Source organism: Rhineura floridana, chromosome 8 (genome assembly GCF_030035675.1).
Source record: "Rhineura floridana isolate rRhiFlo1 chromosome 8, rRhiFlo1.hap2, whole genome shotgun sequence".
NCBI lineage: Eukaryota > Metazoa > Chordata > Lepidosauria > Squamata > Rhineuridae > Rhineura > Rhineura floridana.
The window spans coordinates 96,934,576-96,953,617 of NC_084487.1; the positions used below are offsets into that span (position 1 = coordinate 96,934,576).

Below are 19,042 nucleotides of genomic sequence, written 5' to 3' on the forward strand. Positions count from 1 at the left end.
AATATTAGACAGGCACTGTTTCTGTTATCTTTTTGGCACCTACTGAAGACCTTCCTCTTTCAACAAGCCTTTTAAGTAGAGACTTTATCCCAGGCTTCACCTGTGTTGGAATTACTTTTTAGATGTTTTTAAAGCCTTTTTAAAAGATGGTTTTAAAGATGTTTTGTTTTAATTAAAACATATTCAAACAAATCATCTTTAAAAACATTTTAAGACTAAATATTTTGTTTTTAAGATGTTTTAGACTGTTTTTAGTGTTTTTGTTTGCCACTCTGGGTTCCTTCTAGAAGGAAGGATGGGATATAAATTTAATAAATAATAACTAATCTGGTGGACAAGCTACAAACTCATTTTCTTTCTAAAATGAAAAAACATATAGTATCATGCAAAGCTTTGGGCATGTTCTTAGATACATGTGTGGGGCTCTGCACACCAACAGTCTTTTCCATTGCTATCCATTGATGAAACATGTTCATCATGCACAAAAAATACATAAGTCCTTGCAGGAACAAAAATTACACTTGTGCATTAAAGAAACTGCAAGCATATTGCAATCACTAAATTAGGGTTATTAGGTATTTTTTTAAAAAAAATCCCATTTTTCTTCTGACTCAAAGGGTGAAGAAATCATATATTCTAATTAATTCAATTAATTAATTTTTAGATCTTGATCACAAAAGTCGAGGTTGTCAAAACTCTATTTCCTAAATTAATAGAAAGTGGGTATCTTCATTCCCTTAAGTGAATTTGAAAAATCTCAGCCTTCAACATTGCCATAAGGATGCAGTAAGAAATCCAATTAAATGAGCAGCAAAGTATCCTTGTGCATAGATTTTAATGCAGATGTCTTATGCTCAAGTAAACAGTGGGGGGGGGAGATGAGCCCCTTGCTGAAGTAGCAGAACATTATGTTTATTAACACCAGTAGTGGTAAGAATTAAAATAGTTTGTTTGGTAATAAAAACCTGAAAAATATGTTGTGTTTTTAACAGGTTCTGCAGCAACTGGTAAAATTTCTTATTTTTTTCCCTGGAATCCTTTTTAATGCTCCTGCAATGTTAATGTACAGAAGAGTCCTGTGTTGCAATGTTTCAAACATATCTAAGACTTTGTTGCTCACTTTGAATACTTACTATTAATTACAGTTTGCAAGCTAAAATATACTTATTGATGGAGTTCAGCTGCAGCCTAAAGGTCCAGCCTGGAGCCGCCTCGAAGTACTTTGATGTTTTATGGAAAGAAAGGCTATTCAGCAGCACCACTAGGGTCAAGAGAAATGGGATTTGCTGAGAGTTTTCTCAGAGTTTAATGCCAAAGATTCAGTTGCTGCTTCTTATGGCTATCCCAGTCTGCAGTCAGGAAAGAACAAACTGAACCTCTGACCTGGTAATGGCTTGGGAAGCTACCATGGACAGAGACTGTGCAGCAGCACATAGCTTGCTGCCAGGATATTACTCCCAGGAAACTCCAGCCATTCATTTGGGCAAAGCCATGCCTTTAGCCCAGGGATAGCGAATGTGGTGTCCTCCTGATGTTTTCTGGATTCCAACCAGTAGTGGTTTGTGAAGCAACACAAGTAGGGCTGTGCTTCTGATCGGACTTCCACTGCTGGTTACCAAGAAGGGGAGGGGCAAGGCAGCACAGAGCTCAGCCTGGTGCAGACACAGCGGCAGAGCTGATCCAATGCTCCTGACACTGCACCCGTACATGACCAAGCTCCTCGCTGCCTTGCACCCCTCTCTCTTGGTAACCAGCAGTGACGCGTGGTGTTGGGAAGCTAGATCAGCAACACAGTCCCATCCACACTGCTCCACTGACCGCTACTGATTCCAGCTCCCATCAGTCTCAGCCAGCAATGGTCAATGGCCATGGACTATGGGAGTTAGAGTCCAGCAACATCTAGAGGACAGCTCGTTGGCCACACCTGTTTTAGCCTGTTAGGACCTGAGGGTGGTGTTATCAGTTCTATATCATTACTTAAATGCTCTGGCAGTAAGGTTTCTGTTTGTCTCCTGTGTGGAACCCATCAAGCTTCTAATAACATTCCAATTTAATAAGCTTGCTTTTTTTTTCCTAACTAGGAAACTGTTCAACTTACACATCCAAGCTCTCATAACAGAGTGTTTTTCCCTAGGCTATTTTACTCCAGTTATCCCACAAAGTTTATCCCACAGGATATATAGTAATACCAGGGTCACCAACCCATCCTCCTGGGCACCAGGGGCCCACAGGCAGGGACCCCAGACATTAACTTTTCATTTTAAAAAATCAACAAGTATCTATCTCTCCTAGAAAGTTATGAAGGAAAATATGCAGGTACCCTTCTAAGTGATTTCTGTGAAATGGCTGCTCCCAGCTATCAGCATTATTAACCAATGAGTGAAATCAGAGCTGTGATTGATAAGTTAGTTGTTTAGTCACCAGGCAACAGGAATCCCTAGGGTTCTGTTTTCCCCTCCCCTTTAGTGCACTTATCTTGCTTCTGTCTCATTTTTTAGTCCTTGGAATCTCCATAGTTTGCCCTTCTGTTTTCCCTAGCAACCAAGATGCATCTTTCCTGTGGTTGGTTTGCCTGAGATCAGGTAGTCCCTAGAAGGTATTTTCTGCAAATATGACTAAACAATAGGTGTTGGTGGATGCTAAACAATCCCCCCTTCCCCAGAAGATAGATGTGACAACTTTGCAAAAAGGGTTAGGCATGTCTCCTGTTGTGCAGGATCTAAGGACTCCAGGAGCTAAAGAATTTCATTCACTGTAAGGTTAACTTACAGTACAATGGTATACATGTCTACTCAGAAGTAAGTCCTTTTGTGATTAATGGGTCTCAGTCCAGCTAACTGGACATAGGATGGCAAACTAGACTTTGGTTTAGGGTTGGCATTGGGGAGGGAAGAGTTCTTGTGCCTTTAACAGGTGCATGGCTGGCAGAAATTCAACAGGTCAACACTTTTCTAGTATAGAAATGCAATTATGGGGAAAGCTTCATGACTGTACTCTCTGTGTTATGCCCCCCATGGCAGCTATTTTGTGACTGGCACCCACAGCACTCTCCCAAATTCAAAATATGCTCACTGATTCAAAAAGGTTGGCGACCCATATAGTAAGGGCTGCAATTTGTGAGCTTCTTTTATTCTCCTTGTATTATTCTGTGATCTTCCTCTTTCTTGTCTCTGGGTGAATGCAGACCTGACCTTCCATGCATGGAAGAGCTCCTACCATTCACATAAAAGACCATGATCCAGTGAAGGGGGGGGAATCTCAATTCCTACTTCTCCTTGCAATCCCAGTCCCCACTTCCCACACTCTTTTGGAAGGTCTTCTGACCCTCCAAAGCAGCGTCTCAAGACACAGGGAGGAGGGGGAACAGGCAAAAAGTTACTGCTCATTCTACTAGTGGGAGAACTCCACTCACAGGTAGTACAGTTCCAACCCTATATTTTTACCTTTATTTCAAAACATAATTGCATGGTGTTTTCGCTTTTTTTAAATGGACAGTCCTAGGCCTATAGTTCTTGCTAGTGCAACACCTCTCATTTATCCACAAATGACTAGCTTAGTCATGGCCTTACTTAGATTCTGACCTATACTGTGACTTCTGAAGTCCCCACTGTTCCTGACAGACCTCTGTTCCAGATCTCATACACAGTCGGGAAAATATATATATATATATATATGTTACATTGGCATTGTGCTAAAATGCTTTCCCTTTGTAAACTAATTTGTTATGCTTGAATTCAATTTTTTCAACCCTAACAAATACCATGGAGAAGGAAGATTACAAGGTGCATAGACTGTTCCTTCAGTTACCACCAGGGATTTGTTTTATTACTGAAAGTTTGCCTTTAAAAGCATTTGGGCCAATAACTCACCTATCAAACTAAAAACAATATTTCATGCTAAGTGCAAAATTGCAACTTATTGTGAAGTATGTATCATTGCGACATCTAATATTAAATATCTCCTGATATTAGATTTTTGAAGGTATGTAGGCTTTTTTCAGCCATATATTAATACCAAATATTTCAGATGTCAACCAGTAATATCTGTTTGCTGCATTCTGCATAGCTTTGGTTTCTCATACACACATACACTAAAACGCGTTCTCTGAAATTGAAGCTTATGTTTCATGCATATACAATAACTCCTTAGTTAACAAATCCTCCAGTAAAGAAGCTTCTTTTAGCAAATCCTCTTTTGGGACGTGGTGAGGGCATACACTCTGACACAGTCAGAATGTGTCTCCTTGTCTACTGGACTGTGTCTCCTGCAGGCAACTCTCTCACGCGTAACTGGAATGGCGCTCCTTTCCAGGCGGCACAGGTGCCTTCGCAGAAAACAGTATTTTGGGTGCCCTGCTCAAGTCTAGGGGAGGATGGCAGAAACAGCGAGAGATGTCCCTTGCCTGCCTGCTGGAGCACAGAGAGGAGAACTGTGTTTATAGCTTCAGACTGCTATAGCAAGATACTACATGATAAAAGGAAAAAGGCAATGCAGGCGTCCCTGGATGCATTTTGGAAGAAGCCTTCAGGAGGTCTGTATGAAAGGCTTACCTGACCTGGTTGTTTCATTTCAGACATGTGTATTCTTAGTTTTGAATAAAAAGTTTGCTGAAATATGTTGAATTGCTCTTCTTTTCTGTGGTGTAGGAACCTACCTCTGTTGTTTCCATGTTATTCCTACCTCTGGTACCAATGTTTCTGTTAAAGAAGTAATGTCCAGGAACTCATCTGCTTCATTATTATTTATAGGTCACAAAGTGATATGAGAAGTGGCACAACAATGTTCAGAGAGCCACTGTGCAGCTTTGTTTCCTAGGTTTGCTGTGCTACACAGCAAGTCAATCATGTGCAGCAGCAGCTCAGCAAAGAGACCCAGCAATTCTCTCAGATCACAACAGGACCACAGGATGCTGCCTTATACCAAGTCAGGCCATTGGTCTATCTAGTACAGTATTGTCTGCACTGACTGGCAGCTCTCCAGGATTTCAGACAGGAGGCATTCTCAGCCCTACCTGGAGATGCTAGAGATTCAACCTGGAACTTTCTGCATACGAAACAGATGCCCTAACACTGAGCTATGGCCCTTACTCACTGAGCTATAGGCCTTTTGTTCCTACACAGCTTCCTCCCCTTTTTCTTCCACTCCCACTGCCAACCCAAACTACCATCCACGTTCAAGACTCTCCTCTATATAGCAATCCTGAAGCAAACCATTTCCCAATCCCACTTAAAACCTTTCCCACTATTTCTCTTGCTCCTCACTTCTGGGAGGTTACACTTCCTTCCTTCATCTCACATGGAAAGTTTTAGAGTGGCCTAGATCTTAGGCTTGATACAAGCATCAGCATCCCCATTGTGAGTTTTTTTTTCTTGCCTCCTGGGTGTAGAATTTTGTACAACTCAATGTGTAAGCCATGTCCCATGTGCTAAGAATTTCCCTACCCAACATCCACAGCAATGGCCAGTTTGCTAGTGGAGTAAGAAAACCTCATAACACATGGTTTCAACCAGCACAGTGAATTCCACTAAATCAAAGGTGGAGAACCTTTTTCTGCCTGAGGGCTGCAATATTTTCAGGGCAAACATTTGGGAGGTGGGAGCCTTGAGAGTGGGGTGTGTGGTCCACAGCAAAAGTGGGCAGAGCCACAAATGTGAATTTTACCTTGTGCAGTAGACAATTATACACACATCCCTTTCTATCCTCCACCCAGGCAAGCAACAGACATCATCAGAATTCAAGGACACATTCCAGCCAGGCAAAAACACTCAAGGAGAGTATAAGCAGGGCTGGTGAGAGGTGTGGCCTACAGAGAGGGAATGGCTTGGGGAGAATCCCAAGGGCCAGACAGAGAGGTTTGGAGGGCCACATTCAGCCCCTAGGCTTGAGGTTCCCTACTCTTACGCTAAATGATACAGTGGGATAGGGTTGGAAAGGATGCCTGAAGGATGACATGTTGAGTGCACGATCTGCACTGGTTTATAATAATTGCCACCACACCAAAGAAGACTCGTGACAAGGTTATGGAATAATGTTGTATTTATTTAAATATAACAAATATTAAACTTCAGCCAATTACATCCAATTAACCATACTGAAACCATTTTGGGCAGGTGAGGCTAAACCTAGCTGGTAGGGAGAATTCCCTCCAGTCCACTGGGCAAGTCAATCACCGCTGACTGTGACTCCCCAGCCAAGGATGTGGACAACTTGTCCCTCCTTGCTGGTAGAGCCAAGTATATGGTTCCAACCTCCGCAACCTGGCCCTGCCGTACAGGCATTCACCATGATGTGCAAGTTGGTCCCACAAGGACACCCCCTACATCCCCACCAGTCATTCATTACTGGTATTTCCCTAGAGAGTGCCCTTTACGAAAATGCCTCAGTCTCCTGCTTTTAACCCCCTACTTTCTCACCTGCCCGAAGTCCATGCCAGCCAAAGCAAGCTAACCACGAAGGCCAATTGAATCAACACAAGCAGTATGGAGTAGGTAAAACAAAAGGGAATCTGAAATCAGAGTGTCCCCCCAAAAAAATTCCTACTCAGCCCCGTTTGGTAACTAGCAAAGCCCATACTGACAAGGGAGCGCGGGTGGGTGCCGCAAGGTGAAGAGAGGCAAGTTTGGAAGGAGGAGCAGGCTTATAAACCTGCTCATCCCTCATTCAGATTGGTTGTCAGACCTACCTGACCTCCCCCCCCCCTTCAGGGCCATTCCCGAGCCTTCTTGGAACAGGGAGGGGGTGGCGGCAAACACAAAATGCTACACCCAGGAGGCAAGAAGAAGAAAAAAGCACAAGGCAGGAAGGCCATTGCTCTAATCTTCTAAACTCTAAACTTCCAAACCACAGAACAATTCCTCCCCCCAAGCACACACACAAAACCTCTTTCCACAATTTTTAATCCTTCATTCAGCCCTTTCTATCAACCCCTTAGCATTGACAGATGATTCAGTTTCTCAATATTATGAGCAGAAAGTAAGAGAGAGTTCAAAAGGTGCTAAATGTTTCCCCTGAATAATAAGCAAGAGTGTTCTGCCTTGTCGTTTTTATTCCCTCCTTTAACTGCCTGTCATAAGAGGCAGCTACTTCTCATCAAGACTCATGTTGATGCTTCACTGGCCACTAGCAGGGATAAAACCTGTCCTCCAGCATTCCACATCCCATTAAGGGGATGGATTGAATTTTGTAATAAGAATGTCGCAATAACCGAACCAAGCAAAAAGCCGGCACCCTAGAGAGACTTTGTTTAATCATTCTCTGCTGCCTGACTTTGAGAAATGAAAGGCCGATGCTCTCTTCCCTACTAGTAGCCCAAGATCTGGCTGTCACTTCTTTGGGACCCATGATGTTTGAAGGAGCAGCAAAAATATATATGAGGAAGATTAGAGAGAAGGAAGCCTCAATTTACCAACAAACATTTTGATAAACTGGTAAAGGAAGGAAATACTGGAAAAGGAGCAAGGCTGACAATTCAGTGGGAGCTTGGTAAAAATGCAATGCTTCTTCAAGATGTCTTGAGCAAATCCTTGTTCCCATCATGCCAGAGGATGACAAATGGAGCAACTTGCCTCATCACACTTAAAAGTGACTGCTCCTCAGGGCCATGAAAAAGCCTCTACCTGCCCTGGTGCCTGTGTTTAATTTTTTTTCCCTGGCTTGACACCTCAAGCAACACCAGCAGCTCAGTCTAGTTCAGGGCTGGGGAACCTTTCTCAGCCCAAGGGCCATATTCCCGTCTGGGCAACTTTCTGAGGGCTACATGCCAGTGGTGGGCAGCCAGAGGCAAAAAAGGCAAGCATTTCACACACTCACCCACCCCTCTCTATCCTCCACTCATCCAAGCAAGCAAGAGGCATTATCAGAATTCAAGGGGAAATTCCAGGCAGGCAACAACACTGGCCTGGGAAGTGGTTCTGAACATTTTGACATTTTTAGAATCTGTGGTTCCCCAATTCCATTCTCCACCATTGCCTAGGAAACATTAATATTCAGCTCAGTTGTGTACTACATACAATCTTTGCTGATGCCTAATATAAACCTGTGACATGTTATTGTGGTACTGTGTTAACCTTTTAATTATGCTGCATTTCAGTCAACCATTCATTCATTTCTCTTCCACATATTTAAGGAAGTGACAAGTAGAAAGGACAGTTAAATGCATTTGCAACATTTTTTAAAGGTTCAGATTATCATAACCTAAAGCAATATAGAATTTTCTTTTTCTTAACTAAGAGTTGATTTTTATAAGCTGCCAGAGCAGTATTTGAATCTGTTCTTATTCTGTTTATAAGCAAGCTAAGAAATATTTGGAGGATCTCAAAATCTTTCCAAAAACTACAGAACTTTGTTCAGGTGTGGGAAATTTTTTTTAGGCTTGAGGTCCACATTTCTTACCAGGCAACCTTCTGCAGGCTATTTGGGTGGAACCAGAAGCCAAATATGTCACTTTTACCCTTGTACGCTAGGCTGCATTCCAACCATGCAAAAGTCAAGAGGTCTCTTCCTATATGCTCATACATACCTCTCCATCCTCCATCCAAGCAAGCAGATGGCATTAGCAGAGCTCAAGGACACATTTCAGCAAGGCAAAAGTACTAAAGGAAGATGAATGCAGAGGATGGCCAGTGAGAGGTGTGACCTAGGGAGAGGAGGCATGGCCTGGACAAAGTCTATAGAGGCAGACAGGGAGGCCTGCAGAACGACATTCGATCCACAGACTGGAAGTTCCCAACCCAGCTTTAAAAGCATGGTTTTCTAAACATGACCCTAAGGAGTATTTGCATTTGTTAAGAATATGTTCAGAATTGTGATGTCCAGAATTGTGATGGGAGAGCTAGATTCTTAAGCCTGCATGTGAAGATGAATACAAATTACTGGGCTATCTTAGGACATTTGAGCAAGTTTTTCAGCTAATGAACTACACTTCAAGAGACCTCACAACTCCTGCTTTCTTCAGGAATAGCCGGGTTGGTGGTGCACAGCCGTCCTCCTGACAGTGATGCTGTTGCTTAACAAGATGGGGCAGGGCAGGAAGGCAGTGAGATCAGGTCTGTGTGGGCACACTGCAGGAGCACTAGATTGACTCTGCCATTGCACTTACACGGCCCCAACTTTGTCATCATCCTGGCCTGCTACCACACTAATCTGATAAGTAGCAGCAACACCACAGTCAAGAGGACTGCTCCATACCTCCGCCATGCCCCACAGCCTCTCCTGGTCATCTTTGTTGGAATCCTTCATCCATAATTTGCAGTCAGTCAGATGACTGTTGCTGCAGAGTCTACCCAAGTTAACAGGTGAAGAAGATCATATTGAAGTGTGCACAGGATGGAGGTAGTTTGTTCCTGGTGGGTCTAATATGGACCATTCCAAGCATGATTCATAGTCTACCCATTTGTGCATGCATACATTTAACATAACCTAGAGTTAACTTCCATGTAACACTCTTATAAGAAAAGCAATATACACCTCCATTTGAGCATTCATAGATTGCAAAATGAAAATTGCGTAGTCAAAATTTCTCAAAGGAAAACTTACAAAGATTCCTTCCAGTACTTCAACTGAACGAAAATGTTTTACAGAACTTTAGGACTTACTGCCACACTAAGAACCATTACAGTATAGTTAACAGAGGTTGGACTTGGACTAGGGTGAAAAATGGACTGCCTTCAAGTCGATTCCGACTTATGGCGACCCTATGAATAGAGTTTTCATGGTAAGTGGTATTCAGAGGTGGTTTACCATTGCCTTCCTCTGCGGCTGAGAGGCAGAAACTGGCCCAAAGTCACCCAGTGAGCTTCATGACTGCGTGGGGATTTGAACCCTGGTCTCCCAGGTCATAGTCCAACACCTTAACCACTACACCACACTGGCTCTATGAGGGCTCAAATTCCCACTTAATCATAAAGATTGCTAGGTGACTTTGGGCCAATGTGCCCTCTCAGTCTGGCCTACTTCACAAGTTTGTTGTGAGGATAAAAAGAGATTTCCTATGCATGTCACCCTGAGGTCTTTGGAGAAAGGGCAGCTTGCCCAGACTGTCGCCTTTGGGATTCTGTGGATGGAGAAGTCACAAGTATGTTGAATAATTTTTGGTACTCAGATTTTCACTTAGAATATCTTGCATATGGCATTACTTAGCAAGTTTATTGCCAAACACTTACAGATGCAATGACCATCCCACCTCATATTCACTGCTTTCTTTTCATCATTTAATGGAGAGTAAAAATCTATTGTTCTTCAAAAAGATCCAATTTTCAAGACAAAAAGTAACTACGCTAATGAGAACAAGATGGATAAAGTTCAAAGAGATGGGAGACACACCTCATACTAATGACTGTATTTATAGATCACATTTCATCCTAAAATTAAGAACTAGGGTATGCCAGGAGTTAGTCATGTGAGGGGAAAATGTATCGACAAGACTAAAAACTTTATATACCACAGTGGAAATGATTTACCAACTCTAGGGATTAAACTCCTAAAACATGATTATCACACAATACAATTTTTTCTCCCTCTTCTCAATGAGGGGTATTTTTCAAGTGGAGTTTGAAGTACCTTTTGTCAATATAACAGCACTGAAAGGCAGACTCACAGTAGGGGGATGGGGAGCTGCAAAGTGGTTGGGTATCAGTTTTGCCACCTTATGGGATTTGCATCATGTTAAAGCTCCAGTTCAAAATTGACCTGCAGGATCCAGTAGACAAACAAGCATTATCACCTGTGGACCACATCACCAGGGCTCTAGACATCCTTGAGTGGACTACACTGAAGGATGTGGTGGTACGCTCCCTCCTTAAGAAGACTTCCTTGGACCCAGAAGTGTTGAATAACTACCGCTCAGTGATAAATAGCGATGGGGAAGAATATCTGCTAAATCGGACTCAGTACCGGATTTTGACTGAATCCGACAGTCCATTATCATTTTGGACTGGCACTGATTTCTTGTGGAGGGCTGCAACTGTAATTGGCATGGATTTTTTGCGGCAGGCCATAGCTGTAATCAGCATGGATTTTTTTCCAATTTCCCCCCCGATTTTACATAATTATCTTTGTAATTTCCTCTAAGTAGATAAGTTCATAACAGTATGTGTGACAAATAGGGGGGAAAAAAACATGTGGAATACCGTGATAATTTACAAAAGCATTTACGTTAAACATTATGCAATTTTTTCACAACCAAAAAAACCCAGTGGATTAAATCGACAAGTGCAGACACAGCAATCAGGGAAGGGAGACAGATGGATTTGCTTGGGGAAACACGAGAGGAGTGACAGTTAGCCATCTTGCAGCTCTTCTAAAGCTTTTTTTCCCCTGCCAGCAACAAGGAAAGGGGGAATTCTGCTGAGAGATTTTCCATTCTACCCTAAATCCTCTATGGCAAAGATACAGTAGAACTGGCTCACTAGCTTAGAGGGACCTAAAGAGTATCTAGTCAGAGTACTGTTAAACTGGTCATTCCCATAGCCTGGAGAAAGGGGCTACTGTGGTGTCACAGAGGTCACAAGCTGCAGAGATCCTAATACCAACCCAATGGGACCTGATGGACCTGATGGAACTCTGAGTGTCTACATCTACCACTTTGGGAGAGGACCCTGGAACAGCAACGTGGAGTGGAGTGCAGTTCTTGTGTAGAAACAGAGGACAGAAAAATTGAATAAGCAAGCCAAAGACATCATCACAGTGCAAAGACATGTTCCATCCTGACAGAAGCACTCAAGGAGGGAACAGTGCAAGACTGTGTGGTGTGTGGCCTGGGGAAAGGGTCTCGAGGATCAAATAAAAAGGCCTGGAAGGCCCCATGTGGCCCCCAGGCCTGTTTCCCCATCCCTAGTTTACAGTTTTCTGTGTGAACTGACCTAATAAATGTAGAAATCGCATCTTGTGAATAGAATCCTGAAAAGACAGAGGTGTTATATGTTCCAAGTTTTCAGGAGTCCAGGAGTTAGGAGGCGGCCTGTTCTGGATGGGGTTACACTTCCCTGGAGGTTCATAGCTTAGGGGTACTCCTCAATCCAACATTGTCACTGGAAGCTCAGGTAGCCTTGGTGGCTAAGAGTGCCTCTTTCTAGCTCTAGCTGGTTCATCAGTTATGACCCCTTTTTGACATGAGATGACTTGGCCACAGTACTCCATGCTCTGATAACTTTCAGGTTGGATTATTGCAATGCGCTTTATGTGGGGCTGCTCTTGAAGATGACTCAGAAACTTCAACTGGTCCAAAATACAGCAGCAAGATTACTGACTAGGGTTCCTTTTAGAACTCATATAACCCCTGTTCTAAAACAGTTGCACTGGGTACCAGTTCATTTCCAGGCCCAATTAAAGGTGCTCATGTTAGTGTTTATTTTTATTTATTTATTTATTATTTGATTTACATCCTGCCCTTCCACCCAGCAGGAGCCCTGGGTGGTAAACAAAAGCACTAAAAACACTTTAAAACATCATAAAAACAGACTTTAAAATACATTAAAACAAAACATATTTAAAGTCCTAAGTGACTCAGGCCTCTAATATCACAGAGACTGTCTCCTTCCCTACAGACCCTCTCGGGTGTTAAGATCAGCAGAAGGGGCCTTCTTGGTAATTCCACCACCCTCAGAAATTCGGAGGATGGTGACCCAGGAGAGGGCTTTTTCTGTGGCAGCCCTTAAATTATGGAATTCCCTCCCTATAGAGGTGCGCCTGGCATCTTCTTTGTACAGCTTTCAGCGAATGCTAAAGATGCACCTCTTTACCCTGGCCTTTGGCACTTGAGATGTATGTTTTCAGGACCCACTCTATTCTTATAAATGTAATGCATCTTAATTTTATATTTTAAATTTTTGTAACCCACCCTGGGACCTATTGGGAAAGGGCGGGCAATAAAAATGATAATGATACATTCTGACAGGTATAAAGGTATCTCATGGTGCTACCTTATTAAACATTGAAGCCATAGGATGTACAGGCACAATACATGTCAGGGCTGGGAAATCTGTGGTCCTCCAGGTGTTGTTGGACTACAGCTCCCATCATCCCTGACCACTGACCATCCTGGCTGGAGCTGATGAGAGTTGGTGTCCAGCAACAAAACTGGAGAGGCCACAGATTCCCCATCCCTGCTATAGGTCATTTGTCAATCATCAAAGGTTTAATTGTCATCACTACCTTCCAAATCAGGCCTAGGACACTAATATAGCTTTTGTTGTTGCTATTTTCAAGTGTTCTGCCTTTTTGTCAGAACTTTTCCTTCTCAACTGGGCACAAAAATATCACACTGAGAGACAAATGAGAAACAAAACAAGCCACAACATACACAGCTTCCATCAAAAGGTATCTGCAGAAGCTAATTGTTCCACACAGATCAGGCAGGCAGAATCAAATGATGCTCAAGAGTTCACCAAGTTATCAGCCCTAAATACAATTTTTAACAAAACAGATGTCCGCTTACCAATTTCCCTTGAGATCTGCATGAACGCTTCAACACCGCTTTCTCCATAATTCCCCTCCGAAGCCAGTGTCGACACATAGTTCCATCCAAGTGCTGTCACAATATCAACCATGGCTTGAGCTTGATAGGAGTCAGGTGGGACCACACGAGAAAAGAAGTCGTACCTGGTGTTATCACTTAACTCGGGTGCTGTAGATGCATAGCTGATTTGAGGTATCTGCAAATAAAGAAGACCAAAGGTACTTTTCATATCTCTGAAGTGTTAACTATAAACAAAGAGTGATCTTCAATGTAAGTCATGCTCTGCGTGGGCCCACTGATTTCGACAGATCTACTCAGAGTATAACTAACATAAGATATCACCCCAAATGGTGATTCGGAGAAAGCCTGTCTTAATAAAAGCAATCAATCAATACAAAACAAAACCCCAAACTGCAAATTATCAGTAGTTTGGGGAAAGATAAAGTCTAATAAATAAACTTGAGGATTCCCAGATGTCATGGATGAGATGCTAGATTAATTTTTTTCTAAAAACTGAAGCAAACGTGTACACATGCTCAAATCTTAAATACCAAAGCTAACTGTAAATCTCAGAATTAAATGCTGCCCTAGTTTATAATTGTTTTTAAATAAGGCATATCTTTTTGTTGTTTAGTATATTAATGTGCACAACTATATTGGCACAGCAGGTAGTTGAACTACGGAATCTAGTAATGGCCACCAACTTGGACGGCTTTAAAAGGGGATTTTATATATCAATGGAGGATAAGGTGATCAGTGGCTACTGGTAACACTTTGCCTTTATGACAGAAGGTACATTTTCCCCTTTGTTTTTGTGTTGTGTTATAAGAGTTGTTTTCATTACCAAAATGCATTGTATTGCCTACTTTGTAGTCAAAGACATTGAATGTATTGTGAAACTTATCTAATAAAATAAATAAAAAGTAAAAATAATACTTGAACAAATTCAATCAATGAAAATAATGTACATAAGTTTCTAATGACAGAAAAAGTGTTCTAAAGAAATGCAACTTTATATTGGTTGACTATTTCCAACAGGAACCAGATTTATTTGTATGCAACATATTTTGCGGTCCCCAAAAGCATGAGCATTATTTCATTTCTGCAAATTCATTTTCCTTAAAAAGTACCTAGAAAATCCTGCATCCCTCAAACTTGGTATGATCTCTGTATTGTTTCCAAAGGGACTAACTACCGGCTAAGTACATTTCAAGAGATTTTATTTATATTGTCAATAATGTGTGCTGTCGGTAATGTTATTAAAGATTACAACCTGAAAATTATTTTTCACTTCAAGCTGTAAATTTAACTAGTTTATTTTGACATTAACAGTCCTATAAACCCCTATAAAATATTCCAGTACATTAATAATGAATCTTGGCCCTATGTGCATCATACATTACATCAGTGTCATACCACTTTAAACAGCCATGGTTTACTCCAAAGAATCTTGGGAACTGTAGTTTGTTAAAGGTGCTGAAAGTTGTTAGGAGACCCCTATTCCCCTCAAAGAGCAACTATTCCCAGAATAGTTTAACAATCAATCTCTTTTTCTAAGGCACTGTGAGGATTGTAGTTCTGTGAGAGAAATAGGGATCTCGTAAGAGCTCTCAACACCCTTAACAAACTACAGATTCCAGGATTCTTTAGGGGAAGCCACAACTATTTAACTATTTAACAACTATGATACTGCTTTAAATGTATAGTGCAGATGGGGCCCTAAGCCCATCAACAGGTCTATGAATGAATTGCTGAGCACAGGACTTCAGTCCAAACCAAGCCACACTGGAAATAAAGTACATCAAACCTACATATTTTTCTTAATTTAAAGAGTCCACAGTGTAGAATGCCTATGAGGCATGAGGAACCTGTGGCCTGTGGGTCTAATTAGGCCAAGGAGGAGTCCTAATTTGGCCGGCAAGACCATCTTCCCCAAACCACACCCACCTACCCCACACTGACGTCGTGACTTCAGGGGTGAAGCAGGTAAAGGCATGGCTGCCATCACTTTGAGATCTATTTGCAAGCAGTTTGTATTGAAACCACTTGCAAAGGGACTTCAAAACAATCTCTCTCAGTGCCCATCAGCTGATCAGCACGGAGAAACATCACCTTTAAAGTCTGCTTCCAAGCAGTTTGTATTGGAACTGCTTGCAAAAGGATTTCAAAGGTGAGCTCCTGTCAAGGTGTCATCTGACATCATAATAGCTTCAGGTGATTGACAGTTGGGTGACCCCTGAAAAGCCAAACCTTAGAAACCAGCGGCTCCCATCTTACTGAACCCAAATAGGTCCTAACATTTTTGTCATGCATTTATGTTCATTCATTACACAGGGAAAGCAACAAAGGAAAAGCCCATTCTTAACAGACCAGGTGTGCAATTGCCCTAAAATCTCCATCAGGTCTACTAAACTGTGTCACAACACAGGAAAATAATAGGACCAGAAACATAGTTAATAAACATAGTCCCATACCTGTCATTGACATTGCACAACCTTAATCAAATCTTTCCTTTACTGCCTCATCTCTTTTCAGTGCCATTTTAAGGTCTACTTTACTGTTTCAGCTGTTGTTGGGAGGCATAACAATTTAGAAGTGAAGAACATTAAAGGTTTAAGTTTAAAAAGATAGAACGCCCTCATAGATTTCATAGATTTCATATGTGAGATCCAGCCAGAGTTCAGAGCAATGAATTAAGAACTAAATTAGCACCTTTGTGGTCTGAGAAGTTGATAGCAAGGTAGACAACTAGAACAAGGAGGTGGAAGACTTTTGATAATACTGATCAAACACAGACTAGGGTTCATTTTAGAAACTACTCTGTGGTGGTGACTCCAAAGAAATCTTACTTTTCCATGACCATTGCTTCCACTCAGCGGGTTTTTACATCTTGGCTCTGAGGGTGGAGAGGAGAACTGCTCAATTTGCTAAACACCAGCAAATGTATCTTTCACATCTGCTTGTCCAGGAAATGGGAATGGAAATTGCCAGTGTCTACTTATTCATCCCATGTCCAGAAAAGAAAATCAGGCCAGTGAATAAGATCAGTACTTCTTGTTGCTTTCAGTCTACAAATGATACATTATTGATTACAGTATTTTTCTGCATTTGCATTGTGTTTCTTTTGCACTGAAATGAATAAGGTGCAATAATGTAATGACAACAGAACTTACGTAATTAATTATATAAATTACATTATTTCTCCACAGCAGACAGCAAGACAAATAATATAGCTTTTTGGCAGAAGACATACTGCAGCGGAACAGAAACAGGGCTGCATGTGGAATGGAAAATCATGCCTTCTTACATTCCTGGTTATGCGAGATACATTTCCATTTGTGCAGCCGAAAGATGTGGGCAGAATTTCTGAAGAGGTGAAAGTCCAGATGCCAGATACAGGGCAAATGGGTGTAGATTGAGGGATATGGCCTTGCAGTCTAAATTAGGACCCTTCCTGGGCTTAATTAGATCTAGAGGTTCCCCACCATCATTTAAAACTACAGCTCAGATCTATCTGATTGGTTTTTGGTGGACTATCAACGGACAGGAGAAATGCACAAAGTTGTTTGTTGTGTAAATGCAACTGAAAAGAGTGTATTCTCTCCTTTGCTGTATCAAGGAAGTTGTATGGGGGTATTTAGGCAAAAAGTTACAGTACCAATTTATGGTGGTCCTGTGCAGATGGGCATGGTCCGTAAACAGCAACATTGGCGGGCCATGTTTTTGGCATAAAAGCGAAGGCATTTTCCATCAGGAGAGTCAAAAAAACGAAAACAACTAGGATTATTGTTGTCAGTTACACATGCTGGACACTCAGAACGAGCTGCAAACTAACCGTTTTTTACGCAAGGGCAATATGTAATATTCATGTGAATTAGATATATTTTATAACTCATATTCTTTTTTTGTTTTGTATATGATTCACTTTGTTTTCATTTTATGTACATTGTTTAGAGATTTATTGCTCAATTATGTTACTTAAAATGTGGATTATTGTTCTTATGATTAGCAACTGTATTGAATGTAGAATTTATACTGATTTTTGTTGAGATGCAAACCACTTTGAGATTTTTTGAAATATAAAGTGGTATACAAATTAAATACATACAAATACATACATAAAACAAAAAAAAGACCCATTGATTGCAATTGGGAGATATAAGCACATGCCAAACTCATTCATCTCAATTTTGTTTAACTTTAGCTGGAACATTACATACATATATATACCATCTGTCAGCCCTAACAAGGGCACACAAGGTGGAAAGACACCAAGACACAAAACCACTTTAAACAATAACAGAATTGATATAGAGTATTAAAAACCAAAAAGTGCAGAGTTAAAATCTTCAATCTCAAATTAGAAGCCATTAAAAGCTAAGCAGAATAAAAAAGTGTTTTCTGCCTGCCTGAAAACCATGAGTCAGTCAAGGGAGAGAATTCCATAACTGAGGTGCTACCACAAAAAGACCCTATAACTTTGCCATTATTGACTATGTGGTCATTGCCAGCATGTTGAATGCGTTCCGCACCCTTCCCATGCCTACTAGAAATTTACAGCAGGAATGTAGAAACTCATATAATAATTGCTCTGAGCCACATGTTGAGTACTTCCAAATATTGCTTAGCCTGAGAGCCACATTACCTTCTGGGCAATCTTCTGGGGGCCATATGTCAATAGGTAGGTCCAGAGGCAAAAATGGACAGAGCAGTGAATGTGAATTTTATCTTTGTGCAGTAGGCTGGCTTTACCCATGCTCTCACACCACTCTCTATCCTCCATTCAGGCACATTCCTGCCTGGAAAAACCACTCAAGAAGGGTGCAAAGCAGGGATGATGAGGGTGTGGGCTAGAGAGAGGGAGTGTGGCAGGGTAGGAGGTGTGGACTGGGGAGAGTTCTGAGGCCTGGAGGGCCACCTTCAATCCCTGGGCCTGAGGTTCCCCACATCTGCATTACAGTATGGAGGGGAAATCCATCATTATGGGGAAGCCATTTTTGACTGTCTCTTTATGCCCAAAGTAAAACTTGCTCCAGTCCTAATATTTGGTTACTACGTTAGATGTCACCACTGAAAAGTTTGTCATTTTTAGTATTCAGAATGTCACATTTTTTCCAAAGCAAGCAAGATTGTTCACCAAACATTCATTTTTGCCACGCTGTCTTCTCAGCATGTCACCCTGCAGCTCCTCAGGGGATGCTGCTATCTGGAACACTAGTCTGGCAACACTGGTTTCAGCATCAGTAAAAGCTATCATTCTAGTTTTCAGGATGGTTTTCTTGTTACAGAGGATAAGGGTTAGATTAATGGTTCCCCTTTCACTGTCATAGACTAGATGATGAACAACAGATCCACCCAGCTCCCCCAAAACAGACCTGCATCAGATGTCTCATGGGGCCAATGATGTACTATGCATATTCATTAACCCATCTGGCAAATATTTAAAAACTGCTATCAAATGGCAGACTTTTTGAGAAAATCATCCATCACTGCCCGCGACTCAATTGCCATTTTGTTAACTACATAATCAGTGACTACACACATAGGATAAAATTGGCAACAGGATGGCCTAGTAATGAATCAGCCTAA

At 41.6% G+C, this 19,042-nt stretch overlaps 1 protein-coding gene across 1 annotated transcript in view; it reads right to left on the reverse strand.

Annotated features, from left to right (window-relative positions):
• The window catches only part of GRM8 (glutamate metabotropic receptor 8), a 687,390-nt gene that overhangs the window by 517,680 nt on the left and 150,668 nt on the right, over positions 1 to 19,042 (reverse strand). The window contains exon 2 of the mRNA XM_061640177.1: positions 13,433 to 13,649. Coding sequence (XP_061496161.1) covers positions 13,433 to 13,649 — 217 coding nt within the window. The remainder of the gene's footprint in view (positions 1 to 13,432; positions 13,650 to 19,042) is intronic.